Genomic DNA, 14,127 nt, shown 5'->3' on the forward strand with positions numbered 1-14,127 from the left:
AATGGACATGAGTTGACAGGGCCATAAAGAGATATTGGTATAGCTTAATGGAACAAACTGTCAAGAAAACATAGGTTGGGTATGGTGTACTTTGGCAAGCATCAGAATGTTTCCAAGTTCACAAGTATCTGCCTCTCTTGATTTGAAATGTTGTCTTATGGATTTCTACACTAAAATGCAAATACCCCTGGAGAAATGACACATTAAATTATTATTAGGTGTTTATATTAGACTGAAATTGCTGATATTCAAACATTTTGACCTACATAGGTAGTACTTGTATCTGATTCAACATCATACCTTCATAGGAAGAGTTTATCAGATTGCCTTGTTATTGAACTAAAACTAAGGAAGGAGAGGGCAGAGATCTTTGCTAAAGGGAAAGGCTTGGAGTATGAAACACTACCTAGAGTCTGCCATATTATCAGGGCCCGATAATACCTCCTTCATTCCAGACATATTAATTCTGTTATTGCTTCCAAGATTACATTAGTTGTTCTGGTGGCCATTTAATATTCATATAAAGTTTATAATGCACTGGTGTAAGGCTCACAGTAGACAGAACTCCCTCCAACTTTTTCATTTAGGTTGATTCCATATCATGTTTTCCATGACTTGCCCTTGAAAATTGATTTTTGGCATCTATATTCTAGGACTTAATGTTCATCTCTGTAAAAATTCATTTGAATTCAGCTATCCATTCTGATCGGAGAAGGCAATGGCACCCCACTCCAGTACTCTTGCCTGGAAAATCCCATGGATGGAGGAGCCTGGTGGGCTGCAGTCCATGGGGTCACTAAGAGTCGGACACGACTGAGTGACTTCACTTTCACTTTTCACTTGCATGCTTTGGAGAAGGAAATGGCAACCCACTCCAGTGTTCTTGCCTGGAGAATCCCAGGGACAGGGGAGCCTGGTGGGCTGCCGTCTATGGGGTTGCGCAGTCGGACATGACTGAAGCAACTTAGCAGCAGCAGCATCCATTCTGATTACAGGTCACTGATAACTGGTTAAGATTATGGATTTTGGAGTCAGGCAAACCTGAATTCTACTAAATCTAACTGCCTTTTATTAGCTGTTGGAACTTCAACAAGTTGCTTAATCTTTTTGAGCCTCAGTTCCTCATGTCTACCTTGCAATAATACTGCTCAGGGTTGTTTAATGAGTGGGTCAGATTTAATGAGTGTGGGTCAGATGAATTATTGTGCTAATTCTGCACATTCAAAGGAAAGACTAGCCCTTGTCAAGCTACTGGGTGATAACCTCTGAGCCCTTGGTGTATCTTGCCTGACAAGGATGCTTCCCTGTACCTGAGACCTTAGGCTACATTGCCTTTGGAAGGCCAGAGACTGAGCCCCTAAGGTTAGTCGTACAGGCATGTGTGTGTTAGATGCTCAGTCATGTCCGACTCTTTGCAACACCAAGGACTGTGAAGCAACCACCAGGCTCCTCTGTCCATGGGATTCTCCAGGCAAGAATACTGGAGTGGGTTTCGATTCCCTTCTCCAGGGGATCTTCTTGACCCAGGGATTGAATCCCTGTCTCCTGCCTTGCAGGCAGGCTCTTAACCGTCTGAGCTCTTAACCAGGGAAGCCCACAGGCACTGTATCCCTACATAATTGATCCTTCTGGTACCAAGTCTCAGATGAGCTTCCCTGATGGGCAACACTGGACACATATTGTCACGTTTCCCTGATGGGAGAGTTAAGAGCTGTCCTTGGGACTGCACTAAGTGAGGACATCTGGAAGCTCACACCCGCTTTCTCCTGGTGCCTTCATCCCAGGTGCTTTTTCTTTTTGCTTATTTTAATCTGTATCCTTTGCTATAATAAACCATAATCATGAGCATTAAAGCTCTTCTGAATTCTGCTGGTCCTTCAAGCAAATCCAGTGTAAGATTGGTCTTGGGGACCCTGGCCCATTCACTTTATGCAAGCTATACACCCTCAATGAAATTATCTAATCTCATTTAGTTTCACTTTCCTCATCTGTAAAATAATAATAATACCTGCTTTGCAGTGAAATTCTGGCAGCCAGCCTACACTGTATTTTCTTTGCATGCGTAACTTGAAGAGTTACTATAGAAACTCCAGGAAAATGTAAAGTACCAGCACAAAGCATAGGTATTCAACAAAAGTTAGTTCTCTTAAGCAATCCTGTTTGTGAGTCCTTATATCTCCCCTCTCCCCCGACCCCTGGATGCAACTGTCTGGACTAGGAGATTTAACTTCAATGAGTACAGTGATGTCCTCTTCCAACCTTTCTGTCCCCCATGGACATCCTCCTCCTCCTATCAACTGTTTACTCTTTATTTTCATCCAAAAATCATTCTCCTCAATAGAGAAGACAGGCGAAGTCGAAGCTTTGCTTGACCTTTATGATTTATTGGCCTCAAGCAGTAAATATATCTTTCTTGATCTTCTTTAAAAGTTCCATTTTATTTTCCTGTCTGTGGTATTTTCTTCCTGTTCCCAATAAAACTTTTCTGGCCTTACTCCTACATATTTGTGGCACTTTCTCATATTCATCTTTTATTATCTAACCTTTTAAAAAAATTCTTTGCCTAATTAAAAAATATTTTATTGCTACATGTTTTTCCCAGTTACAAAGAAATGTATAGTCAAAATTAAAACAATTAAAATACTTATTTAAACTTTCTTAGAAGTTCTGCTCTAGAGAAATCACAATGTATTTCTTTTATCTACTGAAGCTCACAGTAGAGATCCTTGTGCTACTGGTTTCTTTAATTATCTTACCATATTCCTCCCTATTAAGACAATTCTCGATGCAATAAACAGAAGCGTTTCTTTTGTATTAGTTTTGCCAAATATCAAAATGAATCCGCCACAGGTATACATGTGTTCCCCATCCCGAACCCTCCTCCCTCCTCCCTCCCATACCATCCCTCTGGGCCGTCCCAGTGCACCAGCCCCAAGCATCCAGCATCATGCATCGAACCTGGACTGGCAACTGTTTCCTACATGATATTTTACATGTTTCATTGCCATTCTCCCACATCTTCCCACCCTCTCCCTCTCCCACAGAGTCCATAAGACTGTTCTATACATCAGTGTCTCTTTTGCTGTCTCGTACACCAGGTTATTGTTACCATCTTCTAAATTCCATATATATGCGTTAGTATACTGTATTTATGTTTTCCTTCTGGCTTACTTCACTTGTATAATAGGCTCCAGTTTCATCCACCTCATTAGAACTGACTCAAATGTATTCTTTTTAATGGCTGAGTAATACTCCATTGTGTATATGTACCACAGCTTTCTTATCCATTCATCTGCTGATGGACATCTAGGTTGCTTCCACGTCTTGGCTATTATAAACAGTGCTGCGATGAACATTGGAGTACACGTGTCTCTTTCCCTCTGGTTTCCTCAGTGTGTATGCCCAGCAGTGGGATTGCTGGGTCATAAGGCAGTTCTATTTCCAGTTTTTAAGGAATCTCCACACTGTTCTCCATAGTGGCTGTACTAGTTTGCATTCCCACCAACAGTGTAAGAGGGTTCCCTTTTCTCCACACCCTCTCCAGCATTTATTATTTGTAGACTTTTGATCGCAGCCATTCTGACTGGTGTGAAATGGTACCTCATAGTGGTTTTGATTTGCATTTCTCTGATAATGAGTGATGTTGAGCATCTTTTCATGTGTTTGTTAGCCATCTGTATGTCTTTTGGAGAAATGTCTATTTAGTTCTTTGCCCATTTTTTGATTGGGTCGTTTATTTTTCTGGAGTTGAGCTGTAGGAGTTGCTTGTATATTTTGAGATTAGTTGTTTGTCGGTTGCTTCATTTGCTATTATTTTCTCCCATTCTGAAGGCTGTCTTTTCACCTTGCTAATAGTTTCCTTTGATGTGCAGAAGCTTTTAAGGTTAATTAGGTCCCATTTGTTTATTTTTGCTTTTATTTCCAATATTCTGGGAGGTGGGTCATAGAGATCCTGCTGTGATGTATGTCGGAGAGTGTTTTGCCTATGTTCTCCTCTAGGAGTTTTATAGTTTCTGGTCTTACGTTTAGATCTTTAATCCATTTTGAGTTTATTTTTGTGTATGGTGTTAGAAAGTGGTCCAGTTTCATTCTTTTACAAGTGGTTGACCAGATTTCCCAGCACCACTTGTTAAAGAGATTGTCTTTAATCCATTGTATATTCTTGCCTCCTTTGTCGAAGATAAGGTGTCCATATGTGCGTGGATTTATCTCTGGGCTTTCTATTTTATTCCATTGATCAATATTTGTCTTTGTGCCAGTACCATACTGTCTTGATAACTGTGGCTTTGTAGTAGAGCCTGAAGTCAGGTAAGTTGATTCCTCCAGTTCCATTCTTCTTTCTCAAGATCGCTTTGGCTATTCGAGGTTTTTCGTTTCTTTTTGAAGAGTTTCTGGCTCTCTCAAATTCCAGGCAATGAAACATATCCATCTTTTCTCTAAACTTTAAAAATCTACGCTTTTGTCAAGTCCATGGTATAGATTTGAGCTTTCTCTTTTGGGTATCAGGAGCACATTTTAAACTGAAAGACTCAGGTTATATCCTCTGTAAGTCCTCATCAGGTACTATTTTCTATGATTCTATCTCTATAGAAAGTGGCACAGTTGACCAACAACCGGAGAAACTTTTGTAAAGAATAGCTCTCTCAGGCATCTGTGCCTATAGCAAGAACCAGAGAAATGCCCCAGCGATGCAACCACAGCAGAGCCAGGGACAGATTTGGAATAAAACCTGAAAGTCTTGTCAATTTTTAATTGCTGTTAATTAATAATCCTTCAAGACACATGGGTAGGTGAGGACAGCATGGAAGCTTGTCGAGAAAGTTGAAGTTTTATATAGCATTAGGTAATCTTATTTTTTTTTTGCTTCACATATAAAATGGAGATTGAAAAATTGAAGCCACATGAGATAAGCTGCAGTGGGAATATACAAATTTTTGTCTCCAGCACTCTACTTTTCTGGAAACTTGTGCTAATTTTCCTCTATCTACATGGTTTCTGCTGAAGCTATCATGTTTATTCATTCTTTTCTTCAACTACTATTTATTGAGTGCTACATCTGACACTAGCTCAGGTCCTGGAGATAGAGCAATGAATAAAACATACAAACATTTCTCACAGAGCTTACGTTCTGATGGAGGAAATAAGACAGTAAGCAAAATAAGTAAATATTTGGTATGTCAGATAAAACATGCTATGGAGAAAAAGCAAGCAGGAAAAGAAGCAAGGAAAGTGCTGGAGTTGAGGAATGAAATCAGTGAAGTGCTATGTTTGGTAGGTGGCCAGAAGTGGCTTCATCCAGGGTATTTTTGGAACTGGATCAGAACAGGATGGTCTGAACCAAGAATGTAGAGTAAGGAGTAGGGGGGAAAAGTCTGGTAGAAGCAAAAGTTCAGTTCAGTTCAGTCGCTCAGTCGTGTCCGACTCTTTGCGACCCCATGAACCACAGCACGCCATGCCTCCCTGCCCATCACCAACTCCTGGAGTCCATCCAGACCCATGTCCATTGAGTCGGTGATGCCATCCAACCATCTCATCCTCTGTCATCTCCTTCTCTTCCTGCCCTCAATCTTTCCCAGCATCAGGGTCTTTTCCAATGAATCAGCTCTTCGCATCAGGTGGCCAAAGTATTGGAGTTTCAGCTTCAGCATCAGTCCTTCCAATGAACACCCAGGACTGATCTCCTTCAGAATGGACTGGTTGGATCTCCTTGTAGTCCAAGGGATGCTCAAGAGTCTTTTCCAACACCACAGTTCAAAAGCATCAATTCTTTGGTGCTCAGCTTTCTTTATAGTCCAACTCTCACATCCATACATGACCACTGGAAAAACCATAGCCTCGACTAGATGGATCTTTGTTGGCAAAGTAATGTCTCTGCTTTTTAATATGCTGTCTAGGTTGGCAAAAGAGAAGAACGAAAAAGATACAAGAGAATATCATGAAAAGAGAATGAGGGGAGAGAGGGACAAAAAGAACCTTCAAGGTTCTGCATAATAGTCTGTAGACTTCTGATAAACTTTTCCAAAACAAATCCTTCTGATAAATTCCAAGCTGAAATGAATCAGTTTTGGTCACTCTCAACCAAAGAATCCTAACTCACACATATATTAGGATAACTTATAAATGCAATGCTCACCCAAAGTGGGAGATGCTGGTTACTTCAGAAAATTAGAAGTTGGTGCTTCTGACGACAAGAATGAAGATGTGATACAGAGTTGAATTAATTATCCTGTTCCCTGCATATACAAAGTCACTTCAGTCGTGTGTAACTCTGTGCGACCCCATGGACTGGAGCCCACCACGCTCCTCTGTCATAGGATTCTCCAGGCAAGAATACTGGAGTGGGTTGCCATGCCCTTCTCCAGGGTGTCTTCCTGACCCAGGGATCAAACCTGCATCTCTTAGGACTCTGGCACTGATAGGCAGGTTCTTTACCACTAGCGCCACCTGGGAAGCCCTCTCCTGTTCCCTAGTGTCCAGGATATAAAATGTACAAGAAATACTTATTTCTTTGTTTTCTTTGAATCAAATTACCTCTGATCCTGCACTGGGCCTATGGAAAATTCAAATGAAAGTGTTATTTTTCACCCCCAGTTATGACCTCCCTCCACTCCCCCAACCCTAGAGTCACAACAGAGTTAGAGAAGCTTACTGACAGGTATAGGCTCTCTAATCTCCACGTCATCGTTGTACAAGCCTGCTCTATATCTTCTCTTAAAGTCCCTGCCTCTCTGCTTCTATGCCAAGAAAAGAGCATAGAAACCTTCCAAAGGTCGAAGGATGCTTTGCTCCCTAGGGTGCAGTCATCTCATCTGAAGTCGAGCCACCTTCCTGAAAAAAGGAACATCCTGAAGGAGGCTCAGATGTTCACTAATTATGGACCTGTCAATCTCAGTTTCTCTCTTCTGATTTTCAAAACAATTCTTTTTTCTTCTGGCATCCAAAGTAGACTGCATACAATGTTTTCATTTAGCTTAGGTTTTTATAATAGACCACAAGAGTAAGTAAATTCCTTCAAGGAATTTCAGCTTTCCACCCTACGAAAACTCTCCTTCTTTCTCCACCCCTCTTCAGATACTGGTTTTTTTTTCCTCCTTTCTTTTTCTGGTATAATATATATCATAAAATCTCCCATTTAACCATTTAAAAGTGTACAGTTGTATGGCTAGGTTACATTGTTGGGCACTCCAAAGATTTACTGAGGGTCTGGTGATCTGACTGAAGCAGGGGAGGGTTGGAAATATAGGAAGAAATAACTATTGTATTTAAAACATTTTTTTTTCCTGTTCTTTAAGGAATGGGACAAATTCAAATGGGATCCCATAATGGGTGATTCTGAGTAGCTAAGAGGCATCATTAGGATTCTAGACACTAATGGGAAAAAAGATGATGCAGACAAAGGGTGATTGTAAGGAATTTTCTAAGAACAGTGAACACAAACCTCGTCTGTCTCACAATACTCATAATACCATTTAATGTATCTGGGGAAGTAAAAATGAAGAATTTTTCTTCATTTTGCCTTCTACCAGGATCAGAACAGTGTTCTTGAATCTTGTTTGGGAGTGAATAACTTCGATAGGTCTCAAATCAAAAGGAAAAGTTTAATTTTATGAACTGCAATAATGCCTAAGCAATGTGTTACTAAAGAATGCAATCCATAGAAGAATTACTATTAAATGTCTTAGAATTCTTAAGAATTGCATGTGAGTTGCAGGATTTAAGGGGTGGAAAGGCCTGCATGAAGGGCATCAAAATAAGCCCACAAGATTTAGCACTGGCTTGGCCTACAGGTTTCTTCTAGGAATTCGAAGAATTCGTATCCATTTACGTGTTCCCAAATATTTAAGTGCCTACTCCGTGTGAGGCACTGAAATACAACAGTGAACTAGGTAAAACAGATTCTTTGCTCTAATAGAGCTTACGTTTAGGTGTATTTTAATTCTGAATCATGAATCCAAGCGCACAATACATTGAATAAAGCAGTCAACCATGGGAACCGTAGTTCTTCACAAGCTGCAGCAGAAGTCAGCATTTTATTAGTAAATTTGCTTTTTAGTTCCTTTTCACTTTCTGCCATAAGGGTGGTGTCATCTGCATATCTGAGGTTATTGATATTTCTCCTGGTAATCTTGATTCCAGCTTGTGTTTCTTCCAGTCCAGCGTTTCTCATGATGTACTCTGCATTTAAGTTAAATAAGCAGGGTCACAATACACAGCCTTGACGTACTCCTTTTCCTATTTGGAACCAGTTTATTGTTCCATGTCCAGTTCTAACTGTTGTTTCCTGACCTGCATACAGATTTCTCAAGAGGCAGGTCAGGTGGTCTGGTATTCCCAATCTCTTTAAGAATTTTCCAGTCTTATGGCAGAAAGCAAAGAGGAACTAAAAAGCCTCTTGATGAAAGTGAAAGTGGAGAGTGAAAAAGTTAGCTTAAAGCTCAACCTTCAGAAAACGAAGATAATGGCATCCGGTCCCATCACTTCATGGGAAATAGATGGGGAAACAGTGGAAACAGTGTCAGACTTTATTTTTTTGGACTCCAAAATCACATGAAATTAAAAGATGCTTACTCCTTGGAAGGAAAGTTATGACCAACCTAGGTAGCATATTGAAAAGCAGAGACATTACTTTGCCAACAAAGGTTCGTCCAATCAAGGCTATGGTTTTTCCTGTGGTCATGTATGGATGTGAGAGTTGGACTGTGAAGAAGGCTGAGCGCCGAAGAACTGATACTTTTGATCTGTGGTGTTGAATAAGACTCTTGAGAGTCCCCTGGACTGCAAGGAGATCCAACCAGTCCGTTCTGAAGGAGATCAGCCCTGGGATTTCTTTGGAAGGAATGATGCTAAACCTGAAACTCCAGTACTTTGGCCACCTCATGCGAAGAGTTGACTCATTGGAAAAGACTCTGATGCTGGGAGGGATTGGGGGCAGGAGGAGAAGGGGACGACAGAGGATGAGATGGCTGGATGGCATCACCGACTTGATGGATGTGAATCTGAGTGAACTCTGGGAGTTGGTGATGGACAGGGAGGCCTGGCGTGCTGCGATTCATGTGGTCGCAAAGAGTCGGACACGACTGAGCGACTGAACTGAACTGAACTTTCTGTTCTTGGATGCTGGGTCTACTTAATTCTTAAAAGGGATGGGGGAGAGATGTGAAGATATTTCTCGCCGAAAATCTACACAGCCTTGGTGTTTGGGTTCGGAAACTGTGAATTACACGTGCGGCACCGAATTAACCCTACTTAACAAGCAAACAGGATGATAGAAGAAAAACTACTCCATCAAAGCCCTCAGAAGGGTCAGAGACTCTCAGCCAGCACGAGAAAATCAAAGACTACAACTCCCGCAAGCCCTTGCGATTCCACCCACCCGGGTAACTTCGAAGCAAGGGAAATGCAGGAGGGATGTCGGGCGCGCTCCTTGTTACGTCATTAGCGTGCGACTCCAAGATAAAAAACCGGTCTGGACTACAAAAGCATGGCAGCTGCTGAGGCGGCGGCGGCGGTGGTGTTGTCGTCCTTTCTGAAAGCAGATCCAGCCCCAGTCCCCGAAAGTGCAGGGACAGCTGCAGCAACGGCCGCCACATCCTCAGCGATGGCTGCAGCCGCGGCGGTTGCGGCCGCGGCCAGGACCGGATCCGAAGCCAGGGTCTCCAAGCCCGCGTTGGCTACTAAGCTGTTGTCCCTGAGCGGCGTGTTCGCTGTGCACAAGCCCAAAGGGCCCACTTCAGCCGAGTTGCTGAATCGGCTGAAGGAGAAGCTGCTGGCAGGTACTGCAGCCGGGTGGGGACCAGGCGGAGGCCATGCGGTCGCCGTGAGAGCGGAAGCTGCACGGAGCATGCTAGGCTTTTTGCCCTTTCAAGGCTCAAGCGATAAAAGGAAGGGAAAGGGAGAACGACCACTGTGTAAACTCTGGACAGAAATCTGGAGCATCTCCGGCTAGGACTTGTCCTAACGTGAACTCCTGTAGTCTAGTTGGCAGTTGTCGTTCTCAAGGGAAAAAAAAACAAGAAAAAAAAAAAAAAACACAAAAAACAAAACCTACACACCCACAAATAAACTTCTGCTCTTGGGCATGCAGACCAATTTTCTGTAATCTAATCCCTCAGAAACCTTTTGTTTGGCTCACATAAGTGAACTGTACCCAAATGAATCACTGGCTCTCTACACTCCAAAGCTGCTTTCTTAAAAATATGTTGGAAATGTAGATATTACTTAACCAAGTCTTAACACTGTTTTTCACAGAGTGGACATAAGAATTATTTAAAGTCCCTTGCACAGATACAGATTCTAATCCTTACCCTTTCAGAGATAGTGATTCTGAGGGTATGGGGTGTTTTTAGGAAAGTCCATCTTTAAACTGTTGCTCCCAATGATTTTGGTGTAAGCAGTCTATGGACCACATTTTGTTGAACACTATAATTTGGTCACTTCTAAGGGCATTCTTTTTGTTTGTTTGTTTCTTTATATACACTGGGAGAACATTAGAAAATTCTAAAGGATCTCTCAGTTTGTCAATCCAGTAGTTCGTTTCATACAGTGAAATCAAGGAACTTTTAGGTTTTTTTTGACACCTGCAGTAAGCCAGATCTGAAAGACAGCAACTCCTCCTTAACTGAGCTCATAGCAGTAATTTCTGTAGCCTTTGGTGATAAAACTATTTAACTAGCTTTTCAAGGCCCTCCAGAGTCTGGCCCTTCCTTATTTTTCCATCAAATCAGTACAGGAAATTTCTTCTTTGAATAGTGTCCCCTGGCAAATGTTACTGCTTCCCTTTTTATTGCAAAAACAAAGTATTCTGGTAGGAATTTGTTAATTAAAACTGACACATTACAGGTTCAGATGTTAGTTGGTAAATTCCTGAAGATATTTAATACCTGTGTTATATCTGCTTATTCTTTTGTTAATACTTTCATTATACTTTGTTATCTGTAAGGATGTTGAAGGAGGTAATTACATCAGGGACAAGCTTTGTGGTGTCGTCATGGAGTTGATTCCGTCATAGAATTGCTTTCCTTTGGCCTTATTTGTTAGCTAAGCTATGGCTTTTTTGTTCCTCAAAGTAATAATTTCTGTTCTTTCTTTCAGATGGGTTTCTCATAGGATTTCTCATAGGATTAAAGCCATAGCCTGGCTTTCTGGTTAATTGGTCTCCAGGAACTGAAATTTCTTGTTGAAACTTAGTTAAAATTGATTGTTTCCGTGCTGTTGCTGAACTGTCTTCTGGAAACCACTCACTGAGAAGTAGACATTCTGATTATTCTCCATCTCTATATTGCTTGTGATTGGCCAATTCGATATTTATGTTAGCTAGACCAGGGCTTTCTAAATGCTATTCTGACTCGTTGTCAGAATTTACCTGGAAGGTTCTCTTAAAGATACAGATTCCAGAACACAACATTCTAATGCCAGCCAGGTTTGACAATTGCTGATTTAGGCCACAGTCAGTTGTCATGGCCCTTATTAATATTCCTTGCCTTTAACTGATTCATCTGGCACTAAAATCTCTGCTCTTCTGTCTTTTTGAATCCTTCAAGGCCTAAAACATAGCAGAACTTTATAGCTAGAAAAGATCTTAGTAAATATTCATCCTTGATGCCAGTGGGGTGAACCAGATTCCAACATAGTAGAGGTAAGGTATCGTCAAACTTGGAAAAAGGGAAAAGCACAAAGGGAAGACAGTAAACTTTAGGGCCTCCATTCTCCAAGCACTGTTAAGTTAAAAATACAAAGAGTTCCCAAAATGTTTCTATAAATACAGTATGAGAGAGTCATAATGGGTTACAGGTCAAGGTGAAGGGTTTGAAGTCTAGGCCTAGCCTTACAGTTCATGTTAAAGCATATCATCATATCTTTCCAAGCATGGTGATGTCATAATCAGAGAGTAACATTAGGATCGTGTTCCAGACACCGGAGTTCTAACTGACTGCTGCTGCTGCTGCTAAGTCGCTTCAGTCGTGTCCGACTCTGTGCAACCCCATAGATGCAGCCCACCAGGCTCCCCCGTCCCTGGGATTCTCCAGACAAGAACATTGGAGTGGGTTGCCATTTCCTTCTCCAATGCATGAAAGTGAAAAGTCAAAGGGAAGTCGCTCAGTCGTGTCCGACTCTTAGCGACCCCATGGATTGCAGCCTACCAGGCTCCTCCATCCATGGGAGTTTCCAGGCAAGAGTACTGGAGTGGGGTGCCATCGCCTTCTCCTCTAACTCACTAAGGTGGTAATTAAGTGGTGATTACAGCCCGGCACATCCTTTTGGCCTTTTCACCTGGCTTCTCCATTGTTGCTCTGCCTTCTCTCCTTACCTTGCTCTGTCCTTGCTTTTTAGTTTCTTGTACTCTGTTTCCCATCTTCTCTGTGTCAGTGGTAATGCATGCATGCTCAGTCGCTTCAGTTGTGTGGGACTCTTTGCAACCCTATGGACCGTAGCCCACCAGGCTCCTCTGTCCATAGGTTCTCCAGGCAAGAATGCTGGAGTGGGTAGCCATTTCCTTCTCTAGTGGATCTTCCCAACCCAGGGATCAAACCCTGGCCGTTTACATCTCCTGCATTGGCAAGCAAGCTCTTTCTCACTAGTGTCACCTGGGAAGTAAGGAAAGTTTTATGGGTTTGGAAGGATACAGATCAATACAGCTCTTCCTGCTTCTCTCTCCATTCTCATCTGAAGTCCAGTAGCTAGTATTCTCTCAATATATTGTTATATACCATGATGATGATGATAACAGCATATTGGTATAGAGCTTTGAGTTTTTAAAGTACATTCAGGTAGCATTATTTCATTTTATTCTTTACAATAGGAATATGAGATAGGCCAGGCTGGCATCTTTTGTTTTTTTTCCTGGTCTCTATTTAAAATCTAAATGCTTTGGCGTATAAGTAGCATCTTAAACTGTTACCTTCTTCCCATGTAACCTTTTGGTGAGATTAGCTTCTTTAAGGAATTGGTGACTTTTGACTAGGAGAAGAGGGCAGATATACAGATAGTTTGGGGACATAGTGTTCTCAGAAGTAACCCTGAATGAGATATACTTCAGATGTTTAGGTAGCTGGAGTGACCAGCAGAGAACACCAGGGAACAAGAGAGATTTTAGAGGTGGAATTGAGGACTTTTAAAACTAGCTGCCTGTGTAAAAACTTCTTCTCATCATCCTCCATCTACCAGCCCACTACTGCCAGGACTTTACTGGATCTTTGTGGATTAGTGTGGATATTTACTCAGTTAAAAAAATTTTTTTTTCCCTTGCAAAATGAGTTCTAGGTTTTCGACAACTAATTTGGGAATACTATTTCTTTGTAATTTAGATAGTGTCTGTATAGTTTAAAGTCTGTTCTTTGTCAGTAATGTTGTTATCAGTTCAGTCACTCAGTCGTGTCCAACTCTTTGCGGCCCCATGGACTGCAGTACGCCAGGCCTCCCTGTCCATCACCAACTCCCGGAGCTTACTCAAACTCAAGCCCATCGAGTTGGTGATACCATCCAGCCATCTCATCCTCTGTTGTCCCTTTCTTCTCCTGCTTTCAGTCTTTCCCAGCATCAGAGTCTTTTCAAATGAGTCAGTTCCTGTAACCTTAATATATTAAGTTTGTACAGTACTTTTTATTTGTTTTGAGTACTCCATCCACACTGCCTCATCCCATAGTAATGGAGATTCTACTTCATTTCTCTAAGTAATTACCTTTTTTTTTTTTTTTTTTTTTAATCCCAATTACTCTTAAAGAAGCTGGAATGCCTTCTCCAGAATGGACCAAGAGGAAAAAGCAGACTTTGAAAATTGGGCATGGAGGGACTCTAGACAGTGCAGCCCGAGGAGTCCTGGGTAAGAGATATGAATGGAAATTTGATGTAACTGCCACTTATATTAGAAAGCAATATTGATTAAGAACAGACAAAATTGACTAAAGCCATGTCATTTTCAGTCTACTTGAAATATTTCAAATCTACTAGATTTACAGTGCCAACTTCTCAAGAAGCCCTTCTACAAGGTATAGAAGGGCTATATTAGGGTATATTAGAAATAGCCACTTTCGTCTGTGGAGTGTGGTTGGACCTTGAGAAAGGATTTGTATCTGCAGAAAAGAATTAACACAGCAGGCCTGAGTTCACTATCTTTCTGAAGGCCTGCCT

At 41.5% G+C, this 14,127-nt stretch overlaps 1 protein-coding gene across 1 annotated transcript in view; it reads left to right on the forward strand.

Moving 5' to 3' along the window:
- The first annotated feature begins 9,415 nt into the window (after positions 1–9,415).
- The window catches only part of TRUB1 (TruB pseudouridine synthase family member 1), a 32,874-nt gene continuing 28,162 nt past the window's right edge, over positions 9,416–14,127 (forward strand). Inside the window, exons 1-2 of the mRNA XM_061403575.1 lie at positions 9,416–9,773; positions 13,721–13,819. Of these exons, the coding sequence (XP_061259559.1) occupies positions 9,482–9,773; positions 13,721–13,819 (391 nt within the window). The 5' untranslated portion in view covers positions 9,416–9,481. The remainder of the gene's footprint in view (positions 9,774–13,720; positions 13,820–14,127) is intronic.

This window comes from Bos javanicus, chromosome 26, assembly GCF_032452875.1.
Source record: "Bos javanicus breed banteng chromosome 26, ARS-OSU_banteng_1.0, whole genome shotgun sequence".
Lineage (NCBI taxonomy): Eukaryota > Metazoa > Chordata > Mammalia > Artiodactyla > Bovidae > Bos > Bos javanicus.